The 26,211-nt window shown below is 32.1% G+C and overlaps 1 protein-coding gene across 1 annotated transcript; it reads right to left on the reverse strand.

Moving 5' to 3' along the window:
- On the reverse strand, positions 1-26,211 carry LOC129220476 (RYamide receptor-like). Its single transcript, XM_054854897.1, has 2 exons — positions 25,351-26,211; positions 1-480 (listed from the first exon to the last, which is right to left on the reverse strand). Exons 1-2 carry the CDS (start codon positions 26,113-26,115, stop codon positions 1-3), a joined length of 1,245 nt encoding a protein of 414 aa, XP_054710872.1. The 5' UTR covers positions 26,116-26,211.

Here is a 26,211-nt window from a genome sequence, read left to right on the forward strand (position 1 = left end):
TTATACTGGAGAGTCACTTATCATATCATCTTCTGTAAAACAACCGTCGTACCGACAAAAATGCTGGACAGTAAGTTTGGTCGAGGGCGTTGGACTTGGCATCATTTTATTTTTACCATTCACGTGTAAGGACCTTGGAGAACATCCATGAACACTTAGATTCCTTACACTTGTGTAAGTTGAGTAAGTGTTACACCGATGAAGAGTATTGTCTTCCAAGTATCTTCTCCGCATTTTTGCGCAAGACAGATGTCTACATACTTGGAAGAAACCGTCTCTGAATTTGGAATTCATCCAGCAGTAGATAATGGGATTATACGAAGCGTGGCTCATGGCAAGCCAATGACAAACAAACCAGACATAAACTATGTGCTTGTACTGCCAGATTCTCTCATCCTGGTCACCAATGACGATGAGTATGTTGAGAGGCAGCCAGCACAGAGTGAAGACAGTTACAACTGTGATCATCATTTTGACCATCTGAAAGAAAGAAAAAAAAAATGGGAAATTAAATTATAAACTCTAAACATGATATAAATAAATACCTTTGTGCTGAATGGTAGAGTAAGAAATAAACTTTAGTTTTGTTCTTACTCTACTCTAAACATGGTTATATCAAAGGCAGAGTTTCTGAGCTAATAATATTACAGGCATCGAGTCTAACAAATGAATTATCACCTTTGTGGTACAAAGTGAGTTAGGAAAACAATGTTATAAAAGCAAAAATTTGCAGATACGTTAATGATCCTGTAGCTTATTTGCCAAGCATCTCCACATTCATATACTCTTTTATTTACTCTTTTATTTAGTTGTTAATTATTAAAACACAACTTTTGAATGTCCATATCTTATACAATTTTAGAGTTTGCCAATTTACTTCTAAATGATTTAATGATATATATATATATATATATATATATATATATATCCTTTTAAAACTGGATCCTATTTAGTAATAGGAGTTTGAATATTTTTTTTTATGCCGCTATAAATGAAGAGTATGCCATGAGAACAAAATTTTGAAATAAAACTATTTTTTAATGAGTAGTAAAAACTATTTAAAATGGACTTTGCTTTTGATGAAACACACTTTTATGCTAAAAAGCTCTCAGAGGAGACTTGATATAACAATGAAAGGTATTTGTATTCACAGATTACAAAATGACTTCCATGTATGGCTTAGGTAATTCTATTATTATTTTTTAAAAATGAGTTCGTGTATTCTCTCACATTCAATGCCATACTTCTTCATTTCATAATTTTTAGCTTTTATCATGTTATGAACCAACGAAGGAAAAAGCAGTTTTTCAGATTTTGTTATTAGTAATATCGACCACGTTAATCTAGGTTATAGGGATCTTATCAAATACCGGTACCTGTCTAAACCCTGGTCATACAGTAAGTCCAGAAGACATGCCTATTTTATTGTAGCAAGTAGCAGGCTGTACCCTCTTCTGGCTTCAATCATGAAGTGGAGTGCTCTTGCAAGACAGCCGCCTTCGTCCGTTACTATGCTTTCATGACGGATTACGTGAAACGATGGTGGCTATTTGACATTTAGTGATACCATGGTGATATCTGGTCAAAGAAGTTTCTATCCCGGATGTCAGCATATATCAGTCCGGGATTCTGAACAAGGAGATACATTTTATGGATATCACATTTACTCAGAATCTTCGGTACTGAAAGTTTTAGAGCAGTATTTCTGAACCTCTTTTGGCCAACAAACTAAGGAAAATTTTGAAAACTTCGCAGATCCGTGAAGATATTAATCATTTTTAAAATTTATCACTGATTAATAAAGAGCTATTTAGAACTTTGTAAAGAAAAATTTGTGAGAATTTAATATTGAGAAAGATTAACTTACTAACATATTAAGAAATATATATTAGTAACTATTGTTATCGTAAGTAAAAAATTCTACGAAAAAAACCTTCCTTTTCCTCTACACCCCCTCCCCACACAAAAAGTAAAATGGTCGTTACATTAGCACAAAATATGTCGCATAAAATATTAGTAGGGTAAACCGGGGATCACGTTTACGCATGGGGAATGTTTACGCAGTGCTATTTTTTCAAAACGATTTATAACTGGAGAGTCAACAGTCATAACAGATTGATGCTACTCCCAACAGATATTCTCACAAGTTTTTGAACATCAGTCGAACTTTGGTCTAGCATGAGGCAAGAAAAATTTATTTTCTACCAAGTTGATTTGTTGAACGTTTTGAAGCTTATTGTGAATAAATAATACTTATTTAAACAAACTGATGTGTGCATCACATGACTTCCTTTTACTCCAATTTAGTGTCATTTCCCCATTACCGGCAATTTTAATGTGATTCAATAGTTTACTCTCTACATATCACCAACAGTGGCCAAATTAAAACAGATTTTTAAAAAAAAATCGCTAAATTTGTTGCCAAGTTGGCGAAAAAACTTGGCAACAAAAGAATGGCGTTTATCGCCATTCTTTTGTCTGCCAAGTTATAACACCACTTGAAATTATATCGAAATTAACAATGATTTACCCCCAGGTGCACAACTAGACCCCACTAGAAGTCTACGTTCCTAATTTCAATTTTCTAGGACTTACCGTTCTTGAGTTATGCGACATACATACGCATATACACACATACGTACATACAGACGTCACAACACAATTTGTTGTAATTAACTCGGGTATCGTCAAAATGGATATTTCGCGTGTCTATACGTTCTTAAGCACTTTTCCACGTGTGGTCGAGTCGAAAAAAAAACTCATTATTCGTTCGGGGGTGAGTAAAATGGAAATTCAGGCCGACTTATGAGTGAAAAATTTTTACGGGAATACAATGCTTCTTTTTTTGTAAAAGAAAGTAAAAAGAACAAATATATAAGAAATAAGCAGAATTTTTTTCATTTTTTACTTTCTTTTACAAAAAAGGAAGTATTCTATTCGCGAAAAAATTTTCACTCAAAAATCGACCTTAATTTCCATTTTGTTTAGCCCCCAATGAATGTTAAGTTTTCTTTTCTTTTTTTGTTTTTTTTCTCCCACTCGACCACACGTGGATAATTGCCTAAGAACGTATAGACATGCGAAATATCCATTTTGACGATTCCCGAGTTAGTTACAACAAGTTTTTCTCGTGACGTCTGTATGTACTTTGGTATGTATGTGCGTATGTGCGTATGTATGTCGCGTAACTCAAGAATGGTATGTCCTAGAAAGTTGAAATTTGGTACATACACACCTAGTAAGATCTAGTTTGTGCACCTCCCCTTTTAGTTGCATTCGAGTGTTTTTAAGGGGGTTTTTTGCCCCTTTTTGGGGGGAAATCATTGTTGATTTCGATGTAAACTCAAGTGGTGTTAGAATTTGGTGGACATTTGGCGATATATTGCCAGTCTTTTGGTTGCCAAGTTTTGTCGCCAACTTAGCGATGAGTTTGGCGAGTTTTTTTTCAATCTGGTTTCAATTAGGCCACTGTTGGTAATATTTAGAGAGTCAGCTAATTAATTCACATTAAAATTACCAATAAGGGGAAAATGACATTCAATTGGAGTAAAAAGAAGTCATGTGAAGCACACATCAGCTCGTTGAGATTTGTATTTGTATGAACTGAAATGTTATTAATTTTTTTGCACAATAAAAATAAATGTAAACTTTGCGATGGAGCAAGTTCACGCGGCGACGTCGGAGCACCTTTACGCATGTTCTTACTGTGTATTACATAAACGTGTTCCTGGCACTTTTTTCGCTCCAAACTGTCTCAAATCTTTTTAGTATTTTCCGGCTATTTGTTTTGAAAATTACCATTTCATTTTTAATAAGTTACATATTTCTATCTTTTATAGCTTACAATTATATAGTGCTGTCTTCATGCCCCTTCAGCTTTAACTTTATACACTATTCAGTCTGTAATAAATTTGCTTAATTTTAACGATGGTAAGACATTATGTTCAGAACACTAACAGAACCACGTTAATTGTGAAATTAATATGCGTAAACGTGTCCCGTAACCGGGGAAGCTTTTTTTTTTTTGGTTTAAAAACCCAAACTGAGCAGTAACTAAATATACCGATTTTGACTCCATTAACTGCTTCATGAAACAGCAATGTCTAAAATTTTCTGAGTTAAAACATAAAAATTAGAAAAATCAATGAAAAAGAATCCGCGTAAACGTACCCGGTCTACTGTATTGTTTCTATTTGGGTAATGAAGTTTTTTAACGCAGACAGTAAAACAATTTTAAGGAGAGGAGAATTTTTCTGGAGACCGATGCTCCTTCGCTGGACCAGCGTTAAGAACCCCACTGCAAAGTACTTTTTTTCGACAAAATGTATTTAGATATTGAATTCTTCCAAAGCTGCTAGTACCAGCTTCAACCTCGAATAAACAGATAGATGGAAGTATTAAGATATTAAAACTATAAATAAATATAACTCTGAATGAACTGTAATTTGCTAGAACTAGGAACACTTAGGGAGGCCAGTGGCTTAGTGGTAGCACTCTGCGCTCCCACGCCACAGGCCCGGGTTCTATTCTCGGGTTGGGCATTGTTGACTCAGCCATTCATCCCTTCAGTGGGTCGATCAAGTGAGTACAAAGCGTACTTGGTAACCAAACACTAGGGGTTTCACGTTCGGCTGACCACCCTAACCATCTGTCTTGTACCACAGAGCCCCTGGTCATGAACACTGAGTTGGGTACAGTAGGCCTCGGCCCTCTCGGGCTATCGTGCCACAAGATTTGATTAGCAACATTGAGATAAATTAAACCAGCATAAAATTCTTATTATATGTATTTCACAATTCTGGAATAAATAATAAAGAATAAGAAAGAAAATAGACGGTTTTAAAGCTCTTTGCTTCTTTTAATTTAATATCGTTTTCCCCTTGCAGAGTCAATGTGCAACATTATCTGGAACAGCTTCGCGCAGATTCTGTCTTTTATTAAAAAGACAAATATTGAGCTTTAATTAATATAAATAGTTATGCATTAAATATGTTCCAAATAGTTCTAAAAAATGCCTCTCTATAAACGGAAGAAAGCTTAAATGACCAATTTAAACTCATTCCTTCGAAGCCCGCAAGGCTGAAATGAGAAAATCTTGCCAGTCACCCTATTTCATTCAAATTTAACTAAACTGGCCTAGTAAGAACATGCCAAATGGCCAGGGGCGTCTATCAATAATGCGTAACTACGGTAATAGTTTCAATGAAACAAAAAATAAGGTTATGTAATTTTTTTGCATTATTAAATAACTACTATACATAGTGTTCCGTTTTAAGCTGCAAGGCCTTTATTTTCGCAACCGTTTAGTCCAGATGTATACTTAAAATTGCAAAAAGGTTCAAAATCAGTTGCAGAGTTAAGATATTAAAAGTTTGAAGCAGAAATTAAAATGGGTCAAAAAAAAAAAACTTTTTATACGGGCTCTAGGTACCTTAACTAATATTTGGAGAAATAATCTCCATTGAAAAACTATTGCTGACACAAAAAACTTGACATTTGTGCGACTAAAACGCAAGGAGATATTCCAATTCAAAATTTTAAGGGACCATACAGAAGATGAGATTGGAACTTATCGTCCTTTCAGTACAATGATAGGTTGTCCAAGTAAAAAAAAAAAAAAACGTATTTATATTTTTCAGAAGTATTAAAAAATAGATGCAAATTTTAAGCCTCGATACGCAAAAACACACTGAAAGCCTTTAAAAGTCTGAAAAACCACACTGTATGCAACATATAATTTTAAACACTTATTATCCGCTATGTTTTCCCCCAAAAGATGTTATTGACGGCGAATGAAAAGTGGTGTGAGTCCCAAAACGCTGCGTTTCATAGTTTGATGAATATCATAGTTTGATATTTCTGAAAAGAAAACACGCCCTACAAGCAGGGGTGTCCTCCATTCCAAACCAAGGACGATGGCGCGCTCTCTACAAATGGTGCTGAGAATCCCCCCCCCCCCATGTATGAGACTACGTAAAAGGAAATTTAAAATACGATCAACTCTCGATAACTTGAAGTTTCAAGGGACCGGCTAAAGCGTTCGAGTTATTGGTAGTTCGAGTTACAGGAAGTTTTTACAAGAGTGTCAAGAGTTTGGGACCCAAGAAAAACTTTGAGATAATGGAATATTTTAATGTAAATATTTACTTATAGTCGATAATTTTTAGTAAAAGCATCCAATAAAACACAATAAGCTTAGAAATCTTGCGTTGGAAATTAAAATCAAAGCAATGAACCAATTAAATAAAGCCACTAGTGATGACCGTTTACTAATTTATCTTATCAGAGATATGAGGTGTGGGAGTCTAGGAAATTTCCCAAAATAGTATCTCTTTCCATTACATGCTCAGAATCCCAAGATAATTGAAGGATTTCTCCTAACTAGACAAAGTAGCATAAAATCCTGTCTGATGACATTCAGGCGTAATACATGGAAACATGTTTTCATTTGATGGGTAAGAATGATTATCATCTGTAAAATCAGTGAGTCCCGTTACCTCCTAAAAACCATATGAGACAGTTAGAAGCGAAGGGATTTAAATGGAGTTTTTAAAGTTTCGAGTAAAACGTGTTAAAAATTCAGGTTATTGGTAGATTTTCATCGATTTTTTTTTTTTAAATTATGCTGTTTAGCAGCAACCACCAGAGTTACTAGTACCATCTCTTGTCCTAAGCTAGAGGAGAGATTTTCTTTCCATTAGTATGAATTTACTAGTATGAATTATCTCACTCTCTCTTTTTTTTTTTTTTTTTTTTTTGGCACTTACACCCCTTTGCCTTTTCATCGCTTAATATGACATATGTGTATTAGGGTGGAGTGAAAAAACGAAATTGAAAAATTTGTCAAGCCTGTAAGCGTAAAAGTTGCCTCTTGCCAAGCCATCATCAAGCCATATCATTCCAAATTTGAGCTAAAACGAATAACATCTTTAGCTGCCCATTTGACTTCGACCTAATAAACTGACCTAGAAGCAGCTTATCTGAACCCAAAACCTCTGGTCGTAACACTCGTATTTGTATTTTAATAACTGCCAAATAAGATTCCTGCAAAGAAGTTAATCGTTGTAAAATCAGAGTGAAAAGAAGAAAAATATTGACTTAAAAAGAAAAATGAAGAATAACACTGTTCAAAACAATACGCTGTACTTTGATGGTCGATGACGCGATATTTTGATTCAAATTAAAGAATGAAAAATTAAGAAAGCTAGAAACACAACAGAAGACCATTATGTTTTACCCTCATAACTTAAATCAATGAATGATATTCTTGTCACTCATATATATATATATATATATATATATATATATATATATATATATATATATATATATATATATATATATATATATATATATATATATATATATATATATGTGTGTGTGTGTGTGTGTGTGTGTGTGTGTGTGTGTGTATTTTTTTTTTTACTCCCGATCTAACTCGACCTATGGTCGAAAAAATAAGCTTTTATTTCGAAAGGAAAAAAAATTTACAAGCCTTTTAAAATCAAGTTTAAGAAATCCCGATTCCATTCAAATTGTGAACCATTTTCTTTCGCATCTTAGTTCCTTAAACTATATTTATTTTGTGTTTCCATGGTTACGTATTTTAAATCCATCTTTCTGGATTTAATTTCTTAAAAGTATTTTAATATCTGTCGTTATTGCTTGGAAGGGAAATCATGATGTTTTTTTTTATTTATTTTTTACGCCTGATGGTCGAATATACGTCACTTGACACAATTTTTATTTTCAAAGTGGACCGGGCAAAGCCGGGCAACACAGCTAGTTGTAATATATACAAAAAGGTATTTATTAAAAAATAAACTGTAATATTATTTTCAATCTGTCGCAAATGAAATAGACCGAAAACATCGGATTCATAGTACCATATTTCTACTCCAAGAAGATTAAATCTAAGTAATGTTAGTAACAATCATGTTAGTAATAATTTCTGATTTGAATAATACATTTTCTATATCGTGGAAAATTGCTGTATTTTTTTTTATGAACCGTATAGACACATATGCTAAATTTATTTACAAAGTCTACCGAACCTATTTTGACAACAACTGCCGTCCATGTGATTTATTTCTTCAGCAATACTTCTGTAGAGAAGGGGTGACACCACAAACTACCGCCTCGGATGTTACCCATGCTAGGTACGTCAGTGATATGAAGTAATGTAAATATTTTTGCACAACCGAGAAATTAGCTAAAGTGCAATAGTCTCTATGTCATATCAATATAGGAAGATATAGATGTATGAGAAAACCGCCTAAATTGGATCACTGCTTAAGTTAGACCGGGGGCTTAAAATCTAGCATAGAGATCTGTACTGCACTCTAACAGTGGTAAACAAAGATTTGTTGCCTGAAACCTTCGAGGGTGAAGTTTCGATCTGCATAGCTTGAGTTACGATGTGATTTGTGTTGAAAACGTGTTCGATCTTATTTTGAGAACTTGTACCTAGTAGGATAATACTACAACTTGCGAACTGAGAAAAGTTCTTTACAGTATTATAAACAGTGTTTAATGAGGATTACAACAACGTATTTACATGCACAATTTGGAAACTTGTTGACTATAAATAAAAAAATAAAAAAGGTGTTTTTTTCATTTATTTTGAACGAAAAAAATTCCTATATCGGACCGGTGGTCCAATTTAAGAACATGAAATTAAGCAAGTCTTTTTACTCATCACGTTATAAAATTAGTGATTAGTGTAACTTAGTAGCGTAGTTACTATCATTTTAAGCACATTTTGAAACTAATTCAGGATAATCTTTTACTTTTCAAGCATATTTTCTAGAAGCTGCCATCTATTGAACTAGATGTTTATCCATTAAGCTTCAATTTCAGTTTTGTCAAGTATAGTGTTTTAATTTGACTGAAATTCGTACTTATTAACGTTACTTGTTGACTGGTTATTTATTAATTACGAGGGCCGGTTGTCCAGTTTAAGATTCTGAAATTAAAAAAAAAATTATAACTTTTTTTACAGAAAATAATTTAGTGTTGACATTAAATGCGCATTTAGGATTGCCTAAAATATAAACTAAGGCTTTTTAAAGGATTCAAGCTAGTTTTTATTAAGTAACTTTCGTAGAAGCTTCAACCGCATAAAATATTTTTTTTCTTTTCTTTTTTTCTAGAAGTTTCAATTTCAGTTTTGTTAGATAAAACGTAAATATTATTTTTAATTTGAATGAAGTTTGTACTCGTTAACGACATTTTTAGCTGATTTCTTTATTAATTACAAGCTGCGTTATTTCCGACATTCTTGGTTTCAAAAGACGTCTAAAAGAAGAAATGTGGTTCTTAGGAGGGAAAAATGATAGAAAGAGCCTTAGCTGTTTCTAGGAACGATGATATAGGACTGTACTATAAACTTGGCTAACGATAACGGTGTAGTAATGCTTCCTTTTCCAGTACACATAAGGCATCATTTACAGCCCTTAGACGTGGCCCCTTTTCAAGTCTCCACATATTTCAATCGAGCATGTGATGCGTGGATGCGAGAGCATCCAATGAGGGCCTTTACCCAATATAAAATAAGAGAACTGTTAGGTGACTCTTATGGACAAACTGCAAGCATGGCCATTCTGTGAGTGGATTATCAAGAACTAGAGTTTGACCTGTTAATGCAACTGTGTTTAATAACAGCGACTTTGCAGCAACCGAGTTAGAAGTTAAAAGTCCAGAAGAGACTACTCGCTAAAGTAAAGACATTCTAAAGTCATCGCCAAATAAAAAAAGGACACAGAACAGATAAAGTCACAAAAGAATGAGCAAAAAAACCGCATAAAATAAATTGTATTGCAATATTTGCCAAAGAAAGAAATGCAAAGCATGATTTTGTGTAAGAAATGCCATCAGTGATGGGTGCATCAACACTGCACCACAATACCCCAAAGCAAAGGAAATTCTATTGAAATCTTGTAAAGTGACTGAACGGTTCAAATGCAAGTTATTATATCATTTACTATTACGATCCAATTTGGGAAGCGCATGGTTCAATATAGGTGCACAAATTCCTAAATTGTACTTTTGCATTTTTTTTATATTTGTTTTATATTATTGTCATATTTACAGAAAATATAAATTCCTATGTCGGTTCCTAATTAAATTTGGTTCAGATGCCCTATTTTTTTTTTAAATTTTCATTTGCTTCACATTTAGCGACACAGGCCTCTTGTTCTTAGGGGGTCCAATATAGGTGGTCTTCCCCTATATCGTTTACTCATAAAGAAGAAAATCAAAACAACGAAGTTGCCTTAGACTAATTTTAGACTAAAGTAATTGAGGTCGCATGACGCAGGCTTAAAATTTTACCCTGAATAAAGACCACAATCCTGAAATATCATCAATTTAACCTATGAATATTTATTGGAAAGAAATATAGCAGTCCAAAACATTCTTCTTACTGAGAATGGTGGATCTTTTGTTTGCATTTTATATTTAATAATTAAATTTAACTAATAAGTAATTTTAATCAATCATTTTTAATCATTTAGCTTATTACTAGCTGCGACTCCCGGCATTACACGCTCCTGCAAGTAAAATAAAAAATATGTCATGCTAAACAATCGGGCTTAAATTTAAAACAAAAATGTAAAATCGCCCATCAAAATAACCACGACAGTTTCTATACATCGCCATCGAATTATTAATATCAGTTCCAAAAGCTCATATTTAAATAAGGAAATCGTAAAAAAAAACCGTTAAAAAACGGGTTTTTTGGTTTAAATAAGGTTTTTTTTTGTTTAAACAGAGTTTATATGGTTTAAATACAATTTGCAAGAGAAACAATTTTATTTTAGGAAAATCATGTAGATTTTGTCATTTAATTGTTAAGGAATGTTTAATGTTCATATTTGTACATAATTTCTTTGTAATTTAATAAATAAGAGTAAATTCTTGTAATTTCATTTCCTCATACGTTCTATAGGAGAATATTGTTTGAAAATCTTTAACTGTTATAAAAAATACAATACGTAAATGGGCCTTGGTATACATCATCAAAGAAATAATTTGCTGTGATAGTTCAGACATTATTCATTACAAATAACCAAGAATAAATTCTTGTAAATGAATTTCCTCATAATCATAACTATCTACGATAAATAAGAAACTAAAAGTAAAATTAAAATGTTTAAAATCATGCATTCTCAAACGTGGAAAGTATTTTGCAGTATCTACAAATGAATCACAAGTCTGATGTACATTACAGAATTTCAAACATTCACAGATCAATGCATATTTTGTTCAAAGGTTTTGAAAAAAGTTACAAATCATCTAATTTATTTACCTAATATATCAGTGACAACAATTATAGAAACGGACAAGTAGGTTTTAAGAAAATCATTATATTTTTCATTATAGATAATATTTCTCCTGGTTAAATGCATTTAGGAACACAAGGTTTTTATCAAAGAAAAAAAATTAAAAGCCTCAGTATAAAAGTACTCTTTTAACATATTTTAATAATGAAGACTGGCATAAAAATTAATGTTTATATTGATTTTTCCACCATTCACGCATAAGACTTCATTTTCTATATTGAGATTTAAAAAAAAGTTCTTTGAAAGGTGAAAATTTGGCATTAATTTTTTTTATAAAAGCACCGAGTTACATGAATATTTTCTGTTTTCATAATTTTATATATTTTCTTATCTTCCTCTAAATGCATCATTTATCGAGGATGCAAAAAGCGTCCAGGTATAAACTCAATTTTATGCCGATTCTTAGTGTTCTTGGACTTCTTTAGTTATTTTTTTCTCCTGTCATTTAAATATTCTAGCATTAAAATTTATTTACACTGTGTGCATCGCTTCAATGGCACATAATCTATCTCAATGAATTTTAAGAAATTAAGCAACATAGATATTAAATGAAGTTTTGGCTGAAATATACTTTTTGGACGATTTTGAAATGCAAAAGACTGAAAAATAATGATAGTTGAATAAATAAATAAAGAGCTACTTGGCTTTTTTCTTCATGTAATTTTAGAAAAACTTATATTTTTAGAAAACCTATTTTTACCTGTTTTAGAAAAAATGCCTTGCCTAATAGGAAAGCTGCATTGATTTAAAAAAAAAGAAAGAAAAAGAAAAAAACACAACAAAGAAAAAGAAAAACTGTTTATCAAACTTGCATTACCTTAAACAATATTAGTTTCTACAGTTATTAAATCTGTAATATCATTTATCTATAAAGCTTTGCTAGTCACTTTGCATCAATTAGATTTTACTCTTTGCAATAACATGTAAAATTTATGAAAGCATCTGGGAGAAAATGATGAAGTTTTTTAAAAAAAAACACGTGGTTTTTTAAAAACCACTTGGTTTGAACCAACATATTTTAAACCAAACAACCCTGCCTGAAATATAAACTAAACCTTAATTTTAACTTATAGAAGCACATAGCTCAAATACTTAATTGAGAAATTTTAAACTTGTCAGAAACTAAGTAATTGTCAACTTATTAACACTCATTTTAAAAAAGATTAGAAAATAAAATGATACAGCGCTGGATACATTACGATACTTAAAAGTGGGAATTTTATGTAAAAATGCGAAAATGAACTATTGTTAAGGTATACTCTTTAATATATATATATATATATATATATATATATATATATATATATATATATATATATATATATATATATATATATATATATATATATATATATATATTCACTTAAAATCTTCATTACAATTCATATCTTTAATCTGAAAAATTAATAACATTGTTTAAGATAAACTGTTAACTTGATACTGTATTGTTCATAAATTCTTTCATTTTATTGGACAAAATACAATTTTTGGAAAAGGTTTTGTATCCTTCAAATAACTTTTACTTGATGTATCTCTCTCTAACTCTTTTTTCTCTCTCTCTCTCTCAGCTTTAGATGGTATGCGGAAGAATCGGAACAGCTAAATTCTTCTGATGTTGTGTTACGGTTAAATTTGTACAAAATAGTCTCCTACTTAGCAAACACGCATTGTGTGTTAAGGTATTTCTAGTACATCGACATCGAACGATAAGTCCGTTTCATTTATTCATTTTTATCACATGCCTTTCACAATTTTTTTTAAATTAGAATTAGCTTTTTAGTGTTTTTTTAGGATTCGTATTCATATCTTGCATTCTTACGTTTTCATCAAATTTCTAACTAATAATATTTTGTTTCGTTTTGTTTTTATACTTTAAGGGAGTACTGTCTAGAAACAATTTTATCGCGCCTGAAAACATAGCTTTTAAATGCTTGTTTAACAATTTTTTTCTTTTAACTGCTTTGGATTTTCAAGTGTGTATTTTTCCAAAACCAGAACTGCCAGTTGATCCATTTTATTATCAATTGTGTATAAAATAATACCCGCATATATCGAATGAGCACTCCAGCAATATTTATTTATTACTGGTATTTTTTAAATAGGAAAAGCCTTTTCCCGGTAACAGTCCTCTTCGTATATAAAAATCGCATATGTAAACATTTATTTATAGTGTTATTGATTTTAAGGATGAAAAGCTTTGACTTTTTCGCTTTCAGACGCTAATGTAAGGAATATTTAACCATTTAAAAATAGCCCTAAATAATCGATCCAAAAAGTAGTATCATGCACATTTTTTGCACCGAAAGATTTTTTTGGCGAATTTCTTTAAAGCACTTAAAAAGAATTATCTATGTCTTAAAGTATAATGTTAAGTTCTTCTGATGCGTTAAAATATGAAAGTATGTCTTGTTTAAATTTTTAAAAAATATAAATTGCGTTACTGATGTTTCCTGATATATAGTTGAAAAAATAGTTTTTGTCTCAAGGATCATTTGTCCAGAAGATTTTGGGAACAAAGAATAAACATATCGTCTGAACGGAAAATGTTTCACATCAAATGTCAACCCATGCCATATTTTTTATACAGTTGAATTCTCTTTACAATCAGGTTTAATACGAAATAGCGATAAAGCTAACATTTTGTCGTCAAGTTTGGTTTACTATCTAATTACATCAGAAAGTTCATGTATAATTCGTACATTAAATTGAAATTATCGCGTAAGACGAACAAAAATTTCTGACCTCTTTGCTTAAAATGTTAGTGGTTGAACACTGTAATTTTCTTTTTTAGAAGATTTTTTTTTCTTCGTTAGGAAATAGAAGAAGTCCCATTGTGTACCGATACCGTACACTTATTTACCTGTGAACATTTCAATTTACTTGAGGATAAAAACTTCATCTTCCATTGTAGATCACCACCTATTACGTGATTATCACCTTCCTTTTTCAATATTTTCTAAACTCAATCTTTTATAAGAAATGAGTGTTTTTTTTCTGGATGTACTAATAGATAGATTACAAAGTGTATATTAATGTTAATATTTTCAAATACAAGTAAGCATTTCTTCGTTTTTTCTGAATATTACTCAATTTACGGTTGTTACGAATAACGGCTAAAACGAACAAATTCGCGGATTTTTAGCATTTTGTATTAATCGAGTTCAACTGTATTTTTTACTTTCAGTATTTAAATTTTATGCATCCTACTTTGTTTGATGTTCTCTAAAAAAAAGCAATGTAGTACTGTTTATTTTCAATGTCTTCAACCTTTATTTATTTATTTATTCTTGAATTATTATTACTTATTACTGTTTTTACCTAGAAGAGAAAAGAGACTTGAAAACGCACGTACTACCTGACTATTCCATATTTTATTACGAGCAAGAACTAAACTTAGATGCTCAGGAGAGAGATAACTAAACTCGGAATTGAAAGTGATGTTATAGTAATTGCGAAAGTGATGAAAGAAAAGTTGGAAGTGTTAATGATGCCATTAAAAAGACTTATTTTCTGAAAGGAGAGTGATAACTGAGTTTAGGATCTTAAGAAGAGTAATGTCTGCAATTTGTTCTAACACAAGAAGTTTGTCTATAACTAAACGAGTCTTTCCTAGTACCAACATCGAGCTTCTAATGCTAGCTATCTTGTTTTCAGTCTAGCCGCCGATTGGCACAGGCAATAAAATATTTTCTGCATGCATTTTTAATAGCAAATTTATAATATATATATATATATATATATATATATATATATATATATATATATATATATATATATATATATATATATATATATCAATAATGTTATAAATATAATTTTTGCACTTAATATCAAAATCAATCTGTTTTTATTGAAAAGGAAACTAATATCTATTTTGAAATCGAGATAAAGTTCATTCCCTCAAACGGCAGAGCAATAAATTTCTGAAATTAAATTCCTTTAATGTATAAGTGAAAAAAATGATGCAATGGATAGTCTTGTAATAACGTTACTTCTAAAAGTAAAGGTGCATACGCCAGAAAACAGAGTCAGTTTTTTTTTTTTTTTTTGACATTTTTAAAGAATTTAACTTGCATATTTACTTACACTTTAACAATAATGAAAGAATTATATGTGCTTTTGTCCACAATTTTTTTTAATTTTTCAGCAAAATAGTTGTTGATAATTGTAGGCATACTGGCAAACCAAGTTGCGTGTAAACTCAATTTTGATTGCAGCTTTAGAAAAAGGAAAAAAAGTTTGCAAACAATTTATTCAATAAGTGCGTAAGTGCGCTGGAAAATGTAAAAAATCTAAACACTAATTTAATTTCACTATGCAGAAAACTGTCAAATTCCTAAAATGGTGTTAAAAATATCTATCTTAATTTTTAAAAGTTTAAAATTTTTGAAAATCTAAAGCATATTTATGAAGCTTTGTAACACGAAAGGTTCATACCAGCTTACACTATAACAGTATAAGTTGAATTGTAATACATGGAGGAGAGCAAACTCGGCGGTCCGTTTTTTGCCGAAGTGAGTATGGCAAAATTATTGCTCTTTTCACGTTTAATATCAAAATTTATTTTGTAAAGTGTTTTGCTATTTCTTTAACGATTCCTTGATCTGCTCAATTAGGGATGTCAAAAGTTTCTCCCCACTGAGCAAGAGGTTTTATTATGCGAAACGATTTCTTTCCCCAGACTTGTTATTAGATAAAACAAGAAAAAAATAACAAGTGATTACAACGCAAGTAATCATATTACATAGTAGTTATATTTTTTTGCTACATTAAGAAACAAAAAAAAACAGTAAAGTTTAGTTCATAGCGATTAATGTAAATAAAATCTGGATATATTGTATGAATATTTTAAGAAGTATTTGTTGCAAATGCAAAGTGAAGAGATTGTTTATTTCTTTTTAGGTATTAAAAATATAATCTCTTAATATTTTGCATGAAATTTACTCGGTCTGAATAACATGAAGATAAAAATAGGTTAAATAAAGAAGAAAATTAAATTGGCTTCATTGAATTCCATCTTCTAGATAAAAGGGAAAAAAATCGTTCTCGTGCATAATTCATAAACCATTGCCACCAAGTTAAGTAAGTAAAATAATATTACAGAAAGAAGAATAAAATAAATGTCTCGAAAAGATGAAGATGCTCGTGGAGTGGAGTGGCATTTTAAGAAAATAACAGCTGGCGGCGAGAGAAGTGAAGTGAAGAAACAAAGACTTATTCGCCAGAAATGGAAATAAAACTAATCTTAAACCATTTTTCTGCGCATATAAAAAGAATTTGGCTTGAAAGATTCTTTTCTTAGTAGGGACTTTTAAAATTTATCCACCCAATCTTAACAAAATTAATCTTTAGCATCACCTATTAAAGAGATTACCTGGTAGGCTGTTGCATGATAAAATAATTCTACGCTTCCTTTGGAGATAGAATTTTGCAACAAATAAGAAAACTGTCACTTTCAAGAAAAGTATTAAGTATGAAGAATAATTTGACGTATAACAGACTTTAAAAAGAAAAAAAAATAAATAAAATTCAAGAGAGTTTTAAAAATATTACGATCGAAATTTGTAAATTTATCAATACCTCTTGAGTAACGTAGTTTTAATGTAGTCGAGCAAAATAAAATGTTTTTTGACTATGATAATAAATTTATAGAATAAGCTACATAAACAAATCACATTTCTAAAGCTTGAATACGCCATCTTGTGGTGATTTAAGAAATTAGTTAAAGAGGGAGAGTACTCCATTTTACGCGTAGAAAGCAAATGCCTCATTGGACCGTAAATGGTTCAATTTTTATCTTACTTCCTTCATCCGCCATTAGTTGGAAACTACAACGCTTCCTACTGTTTGCTTCCATTGCAAATGGGAACAACGCATTTTTTTCTCCGAGTTTGAGCAAAATAAAAATAAATAAATAAATTTTAAGTTTTTTTGCATTATATGAAAATTAAACTGACGGTTAAAGTTGGTAACTTTCTCAAGTATTGTTACTACTGTGGATGTTTTACACTCGACAATGAAAATATTTAACCTTGAAAACTAGATAATTTTGGCTGCAACTAATATTGCCATTTGGCATCTAATACTGAGAAAACATATGTTTTTTGCATACATAACAAAGTAAAAATGCTGTATGTAAAATGTATAATAAACAAACAGGGAATATCAGAAAAGATCAAATCAATGCAAAATAAAGACAATTTAACGGTAAAAATAATGCATCTTCCTAATTAATTATCTTACTTTAAATAATCAGTAACAAGTTTCAATAGTTCATTTTAGAAAGTTTTCTGCCTGCTAAAAATTTCATACAATATCGTTATGGGCGGTTTTCTATGAGCGGCAAACTAAAAGCGAATGTGTTGCATATAATATTTCGAGTTGTTCTGTCACTTTCTCAGAATGAGCGAAATAAGTGTTTCGTTTTAATCAGTACTTCTCATAAGTGAGAATAAGCTAAGTAACATAGAGCTAAGTAACATAGAGTCAGGAGCTCAACTTGTTCCAAAAGGCACTACATAGGTGCCATAAACTATCAATTGGTGTAGCTTTAATGTGTTTATAATTCCCCTCGACAGAAGGACTTAACTGCAGAAACATCAACATTTCGTTCTATATTAAATAACGTACCTGTACAAAACTGCACTGGATGGCTTAGCATCTCCTCTACGTGTTATACAGGGAGGTTATAATTAAAGTTACCCTGTTTAAACCCCTCTAGTGACCGTTCTACACATTGGATTTCGATGAAACTTGGAATGTAGATTATATAGACCATGGGGTGTAGGATTATGCAATAAAAAATAGTTCAAAAATCTAACACCAGGGTAGAAAGGGGCGCATGAATCAAATAAGACAAAAGAATCAAATGAGACTGTGTCACAAAATCAATTTTATTTAAGGAATTTGTTCAATGTGCATTCCATCTGCTTCAATCACGTGTTCAAAACGTGTTATAGCGTGAGCCACAGTTGCCCGAAGGGATTCCCTATCAATATCATGAACATGGCGCCTTATGCTGTCCTTTAATTCAGGCACCTTCCGTATGCTTCCACCACAGATCCGATCTTTCAGAAAGCCTCACAATCAGAAGTCACAAGGATTTAGGTCCGGTGATCGCAGGGGCCAAGCTGTAGGAAAATGCCTAGAAATTGTAGTGTCATCACCGAAATGCATACGAAGCAGTGCCTTTACTGGACGAGCAATGTGAGGGGGTGCACCATCTTGCATAAAGTGAGTTGAGTCCAAACACGCTGGTTGTTGGAAAGCAGGAATGACTTGCTGCTCCAAGAAGTGCGCAATATCGGGGAATTGTGACGGAACACCTTTCAGGACCTAGGGGCGGGGTCTCCTCGATGAACTAGGGACCGAGGATGAAATCACTGTTGAAACCACACCATACGGTAATGTAATCGGGATGCAGTGACTGTTCATACACAATATTGTTATTGCCGGATGTTTTACGTTTGTAGAGCGCCCCTATCGTTGAGTTTTGAACTATTTTTTATTGCATAATCTTGCTCCACATGATTTATATAATATACATTCCAAGTTTCATCGAAATCCGATGCGTAGAACGTTCACTAGAGAGGTATAAACAGGGTAACTTTAATTATAACCACCCTGTACTTTACACAGCTTTTTGGCCATAGTGACTATTAGAGCAATTCGGTAACTGTTTCACAGATAAAAGTAAGAACGTGAGATAGTATATAATGAAAAGTTAATTCAAAAAGCGAAGGTAACGTTGCACATGTTAGGGTTGTGCAAATTAAGTGCACCATGAGAAAAAAATAACCGCAAGTTATGAAGACCAAGGATATTGAAAAGATTATATAGGTACTTTAACGATTGATTATGTCAAAAGTCACAAATTTACAAATGTAGCCAATGCAATAAATAAGGATAAGTTGAAAAATCTCAGCTAAATTCAGTGTTATAAGGACAAGAATTTTTTTTAAAAAAAAGGAAACGTTCGACGTTCCACAAAATGTACCACAATGTTTTCATTTATAGGGTGTAAACTTCACCGGATCTGCGAGCGCTGTCTTAACATAAACAACAATGAAAAGAGGAAGGAAATTATAACTGAATCGCAGAAAAATTTATCCTGCAATCATTTTAGAAAGTACTGTAACTAAAATATCATAGTGTTAAAATTAATCATGACTTTTTATTTGTGTTCCTAAAAATGCACCTGCACGCATAGTAATAAACTGAAATAAACCTAAAAGGCTGTATAGATTTGTGATGTTTACAGTTAAATACATCTTTATGTGTTTAAATGTTTAAATACACTACTCAAAAATGATGAATTGGAATTAAAGTTTTCAAGGAAAATATAAATTTTCTTTTTTTTACTAAACGACGAAATGTTTATCCGTAGCCCAAGTACTAACTGCCACGCTCGGAACAAACTTAACTCGATCTTTTTTGTATCATTTTGACAATATATTTACTTTTCGACAAGAAATGAAAGATGGCATTCAAAGGGCAAACGTTATTTTCAAACTTTGACACAGAGTTGGAAGATCACGACCGTCGACAATATTCTTGTAGCTTTGGGAATTCAAAGAGTTTAGAAAACATACAACGTTCTCAGTCTATAGTACGAAAAGCAAGGCTGCATTTTGCTCAACCACCGTACTTGACAGTTTATCTACTACGGTTTAAAATAAATTTTCTGGCGTTTGTAAGTATAAAAAGAAAATATAACGTGACTCCAATTTTATAAACTTTTTTTGAGTTGTTTGTGGTTTTTTTGGAACGTGAAACTACTGGCTTTGTCATTCAGAAACATCTCGTTTCGAAATAAATCACATGCCATGCAACAAATGGTGTAAAGTTGCTTTTTCAGACAAATCAATTGACTAGTGCACTTCACTTGTAACTAAAATGTTAATTTCTCATTAAAACTGAACTTTTTACTATATTCTGCGTTGCCCGGCTTTGGCCGGTCTTTTTTGAAAACAAAAATTGTGTCAAGTGACGTATATTCAACAATCAGGCATAAATAAAAGAAAAAAAAAATCATCATGCAAAATTTGAACTCCAAACAATGACGACTGATATTAAAATACTTTTAAGAAATTAAAATAAAATGAGAAAGATGGATTTAAAAAGCGTAACTATGGAAACACAAAATAAAATAAGTTTCAGAGTTGAAAATGAGAAAGATAGAAGCAATGGATTCAAAAAGCGTTACCGTGGAAACGCAAAATAAAATGGTTAAAAACTTGAATAGAGAACATATTTTTGAACTTCATTTAATTCGCTTGCAACTTTTTTTTTCTAATGGAGATAGAGAATTAAACTTCCGACCATAGGTCGAATTAGATCTGAAGTAAAAAAGGTAGCTCTTTTCAATGGTGTCAAAACGAAAACTGTAGGACAATTCCTTCACTTTTTATTGATGGATCTATTGAAGAAAGTATTGCCTAAATTTCAGCTAAGCCTAAACAAATTCGAGCTGAAAACGTAAATAACTCCCGCCGCAATTAAGTTAGAGCGTTGGAACAAATTGCGTAGAACGCGGAAAATTCTACCCTTTCCAACGATATGTAATATTACTAATTGCGAGTAATTTTTAACCCCCATATTCGAGAATTTATGTGAAAATTGGGCCTAAATTGGAATAAAAAAAGAACTACTCATCGATTTTTTTTCGAACTGTCTGCAAACCTTCTCAGGACTTAAAGGAACAAAATTGTGAAAATTTCAGCGAAATCGGCCGGGTAGTTCTCGAGTTTTGCGAGTTCAAACAAACAGACGCTTTTTGGACACTTCATTTTATACTATGTAGAGATGAGGTACGTAATTGCTTTCAAACAATATAAATAGAAACAAAATACTTTGGTCATCGTTCAACGCACTGTTAGAAATCCAGAAGAATTCTAAGCTAAATATCACTGAAATGAAAAGTTTATAGTTTAGGAAAGATTATAGCAGTTATTGTGTCATTTTATCATCTATCAAGTAGTTTTACGTGGCAAGGAAAGAACTTACTGTATTAAAAAAAAGTATCATAGTGGTATTTTAGATAACCATTTGGAATTACCGTGCTTAACAACACGTGCCTCTATTTAAATGGGTGCCATTAACTTTGGGGGCCAATTCAAAGGGAGAGGAGCTATCCAATGTTTTCTTCGTTACGCAAGACTTCTATATCTCAGGAAGTAAAGGATGGATACAGACAAAAATTGGTTTGGTGCTAATTTAATGTTGGTGTTAATATCTCAAAGGGGTGTGGAGCAAACCAAAGTTTTTTTCATTTCTTGTGACTGCTCTATCTCAAGAAGTAATAAACGGAATGAAGAAAAAATTGGTCAACAAGTAGAGCTTAAAGGATAAAAATATTGATTGTATTTTTGTATCGATAGCTGCAAGGGGAGGGAGAGTGCTATTGAATGTTCTTTCTTGTTTATTGCGACTGCTATATCTAAAGAAGTAATGCTACGATTTAGATAAAATTTGGAGCAAAAGTGAACCTACACAAAAACAAGCGCCAAATCAATTTTGTCAATAATCGACAGAAGGGCGACTGATTTTGTTCATTTTCTGGAGAGTCACGCAACTTAATTAAACCTGCAATGTGAAAGATAAACCACATTAAAATATATTTACGTGCGATTACCTTGAGAAAATCTTTTACGCAATTAAGTTATTGTCAAATGACCAGAGAAATTTGTTTTTTTTTTTTTTTTAATTTTTATCAATTGCCATCTTTTATTTGCTAACAAATAAGATGCCTGTAATAAATTTAAGTAAAGTTGTGCAAAAGATTATAATTTTTCTGCTTTGATATTGGCTTTGCCAATAGCAAAACATAGCCGAAGCGATTGTACGTACGAACTCATAACAAAAATATAGAAAGAAAGTTTCATGATAGCTACAACATACAAGCTCAATTTGTTAACCGAATGAACTGCTGATTGGCTGTTGTGTCGTTTAGGAACATTTTATATTTAGAATTGCAGATCTAGACAATTTAGCTTTTGTTAATTTATTTCAATGCAATAACCGTTGACAAATTATAAGATTTTCATTCAAAAAGTGTAAAAGATGTCTGTACAGTTTGCTGCATTTTCTGCAACTACTGTTATTTTTCTCTTTCTTATATGTAGTCCTGATCTTTTCATTGAAAACATATTAGGTAAAACTTTCCTAGAAAAAAAACTAAATTTAGGCTCTATTGTAACCTCAAATATGCTTAAATGCAATGATTTGCTGATTTTACGTGATCTTTTGTTTTATTGAAAAATGATCTAACAGGCATTTCATTCTTAAACAAAACACGTTTATCTATAGAAGAATGAAGAAAACGTAGGATTAAGGAATGCTTTATCTATTCCACGAGAGCCTACCTTGATTTTTATTTAAATAAACCCCTTTTTCACAAAAGCAAAGTATATATTAACAGACGCGGCCTTTCCCATTACAATTTTGATGAGATTCGAGATCAATACTTGAACCAACGAACATTGTTTAATGGTGCATGAAAACAAGCTTTTTGGTAGCGTTTTGTGAGAAGTGTTTGGGTTTCTGAAATTAGTTTTTGATTTGTTATATAGGAATTTATTAATAGCAGATGGTAGTCGTAATGCGTAATATTTTAGAGCCAAGAACATGAATTTTAATTTAGAACGGTGAATTAAAAATTGGTGGTTGTAAATATAATTAAGAATAGTTTAGAATTAAGAAAAAGAAAAAAAACATAAATACAATATAACCTCTAAAACTAACTCAAAGGGACCTAAAAAATTGGTTCGTATTAACCGTAGTTCGTCTGAACCGAAAAGCAATAAAAAGCGTTATGTCTGAATACAATTGGGTGGGGATAGCAAATGTAGTACGTCGCAGCAGTAATTCACTTTAAACGTGTTCTAATTATCGTGGTTCGACTGTGGTACCCTAATTTAAGTTTTTTCAATGAAACATAATGTTGCATAGAAAAAACAATCCGGCATGCAAACATATACGCAAGTTAGAAGTTATATTTCTCCGATTTCTACTTTTGCGGGGAAATTGTTGATTTTAAAGAATTTTTGTTTGCAAGAATGTAAAGACACTATACGACGATCTCAAGTTAGTGTTTAACCAGAGTATGAGTCCACAAAACATTTCAACCATAAAATTAAAAGGAATGTTTAAATAATTTCTACGGACTATACCTTTGTTCAAATTATAAAATAAATACATTTTAATTACTTTACCTCAAAGTTTTACGTAGGACAAAATAATTTCCCTTTAAATAGTGCTAAGTAAATCCCTGATTAAAACAGAATCGAAATGGAATTAAAGTTTGTTTTAGAATGTCGAGATGAACAAGTATTAAAGTTATATTCTACATTTTGAAAGTATAATATAATGGATTGAAAGAAAGATACATAAAATTGAAATTGAAGTAATCTTTTCTCAAAGACCAGTATTTTAAATTTTAACAAATACAGAAAAAGCATTGAAACGGAAAAATAACAAACAAGACAAGTGCGCCAAATAAGTCCAACCAGAGCCTAATATCTCGTTAATTTATTATTCAATCGGCTCCAATGTTTTGTACATTCATCAAATAATTCATTTAAAAAAATTAAAAAATTCCTTGTGAAATTTTAAATTTAAATTATGCTTGTCAGTCGTTTAATAAAAAATAGCGAATTGACCTTATTAAAAACACGGGACTATTAAACCACGTTTAAATAAACTCAAAGACCATTATCAAAATTCCATATTTATTTCAATGAAAGAAGAAATATCACTTCATTCGGGGCGCTAATAAGTCGTTATTTCGTGTCTTTCGGTCGCTCCTGCGCACAGTTCTTGCACATATAAGCAGCATATGCAGCACAGGATCATATCCTTCAGACAATACTTCGGTGTCCTAACAAGGAAACAAGAGTTCTAATACTGCCAATCACGGTCTTGTTGGGCTACAGTCTCCCTTTCTAGGGTTATCAAGTTACAGGTAACAATGGCGGTACACAGCGAAATTTTTGTTTTTGAATTCGGCAACTGCATAAGTTAGGCATTCTAAAACAATTAAACACTTTTAATGCTAGTACCAAGAAGAAGAAAACTACTCTGTAAAATAAGATCAGGCAATTTTCATAAGAATCTTTTTGCAGCAACTGTAGCTACGGTCTGCTTGAGGATAACTAACAACTTGCTCGTAACGCTTTATCATCAGTTAGATTTTCGATCAGATGACGATAAACTTACGATTAAATGAAGTGTTGCTATCCTACGTAAATAAATGGTGAGAGGGGAGCTGAATGGTCTACATGACCTTCTTTGTCGCACCCACCTTTTAAAAGTGACTTGATGTACTGAGCGAAACTTTGTTATGTACTCCCATACATTTGGCATGTACACTGGCGCGATAAATGCAACCAAACGTCAAAAAATAGTGTTTTTCTTGACAATAAAATACCTGAAGTTTTAACAATAATAACTAGATAGATTACGAAAAAGAAACAAAAATGTACAACCTTAAAGGAAGACAATTGGACAAAGCAAGACAAATTAGAATAAAACAGCGAACAAATATACATCTTTTTATTTAAAGTCTTTACCTTTTGCAGACATAGTGCAATCCCCCAATATACCATGCATTGCTTCATCTGGCACTACTATCGGCAGATGATGTTACCACGAGAATTTTTACGTCCAGTTTCCTACACCAGATGGACGCATCTGGGCTGTCTACTATGCAAAACTACACTAGGTATTTAATTTTGGAAAGAATAATCAAGGGATCTTGCCATATATTTAAACGACATACAAGCTGTCGAATTTCTCTGCTTTGAAAATCCACCGACTGGATCAAGGCCTTTGGCCTAAGAGGCCAACACCTAACCAGTACCCCAGTTTGTCGGCATAAATAGATCACTACTAATAGGTATTTTAAGGATCATAAACAAATACAAATACACAAGATAATAGCAGTGCCAAATCCGAATTCGTTACAAATAAATCAATAAGACTAAATAAAAGATAATATTTGAACACTTACCTTCCTTTTTGATGCAGCAAGTCTCTGATCTCTCACATCTTCTGCTTCTCCGGGTGGTCTGTTGCCCCAAACGACAATTGCTATTCTAGCATACGTGTACAAGAGAACCATCAGCGGAAAGAAGTACTGGAGAATCATCAAGGCCATACTGTAGTAGTATCTTTGCTCCGAACTCTGCCAAGACTCCATGCATATGTAACGAGTGGATGTACCATTCTGGCCAGACCAAGCTGGATGTACTTCTAGTTTTGACAAGATAGCGGTGGGTAATGGTGTAATGAGAGCAACAATCCATATCATGATGATGATGAGTTTGGCGTGTAACTTGGTCATTCTTGGCCGCAGAGGATACAAGATAGCGATGTATCGGTCTATACTGATGGCAATGAGGGTATACGCACTGATGAAGACAGACACCACTTGAGCATATGAGACCAGAACACACATGACGGCTCCAAACGGCCAGTACTGTAACAGAAGGTTCGAAACGAAACCGAATGGTATGCACAAGCACGCCATCAATATGTCCCCAACTGCTAAATTTATGATAAAGAAGTTAGTAACTGTCCTCATTCTTTGGTAAGCAAGAACAATATAACACACCATTCCATTCCCACCTATAGCAGATACGGATACAGTTATATACATAATATGCATGAGCGCTTCCACTGCTTTTGGCACAGAAATTTCTGGTTCAAGGTTATCGAGTTCATATTTTTTGCTGAGGTTCATATCAAAGTCTAGACTTCTGTTGCTTGATATCATTTTCAGTTATTAATTGAACAGGACAAAATCAATATGTAGGTAAATGTTCAACCTCGATTAGAAAACATTTTAAAGAAATCATGTATTTGTATGCAT

This window comes from Uloborus diversus, chromosome 4 (genome assembly GCF_026930045.1).
Source record: "Uloborus diversus isolate 005 chromosome 4, Udiv.v.3.1, whole genome shotgun sequence".
Taxonomy (NCBI): Eukaryota; Metazoa; Arthropoda; class Arachnida; order Araneae; family Uloboridae; genus Uloborus; species Uloborus diversus.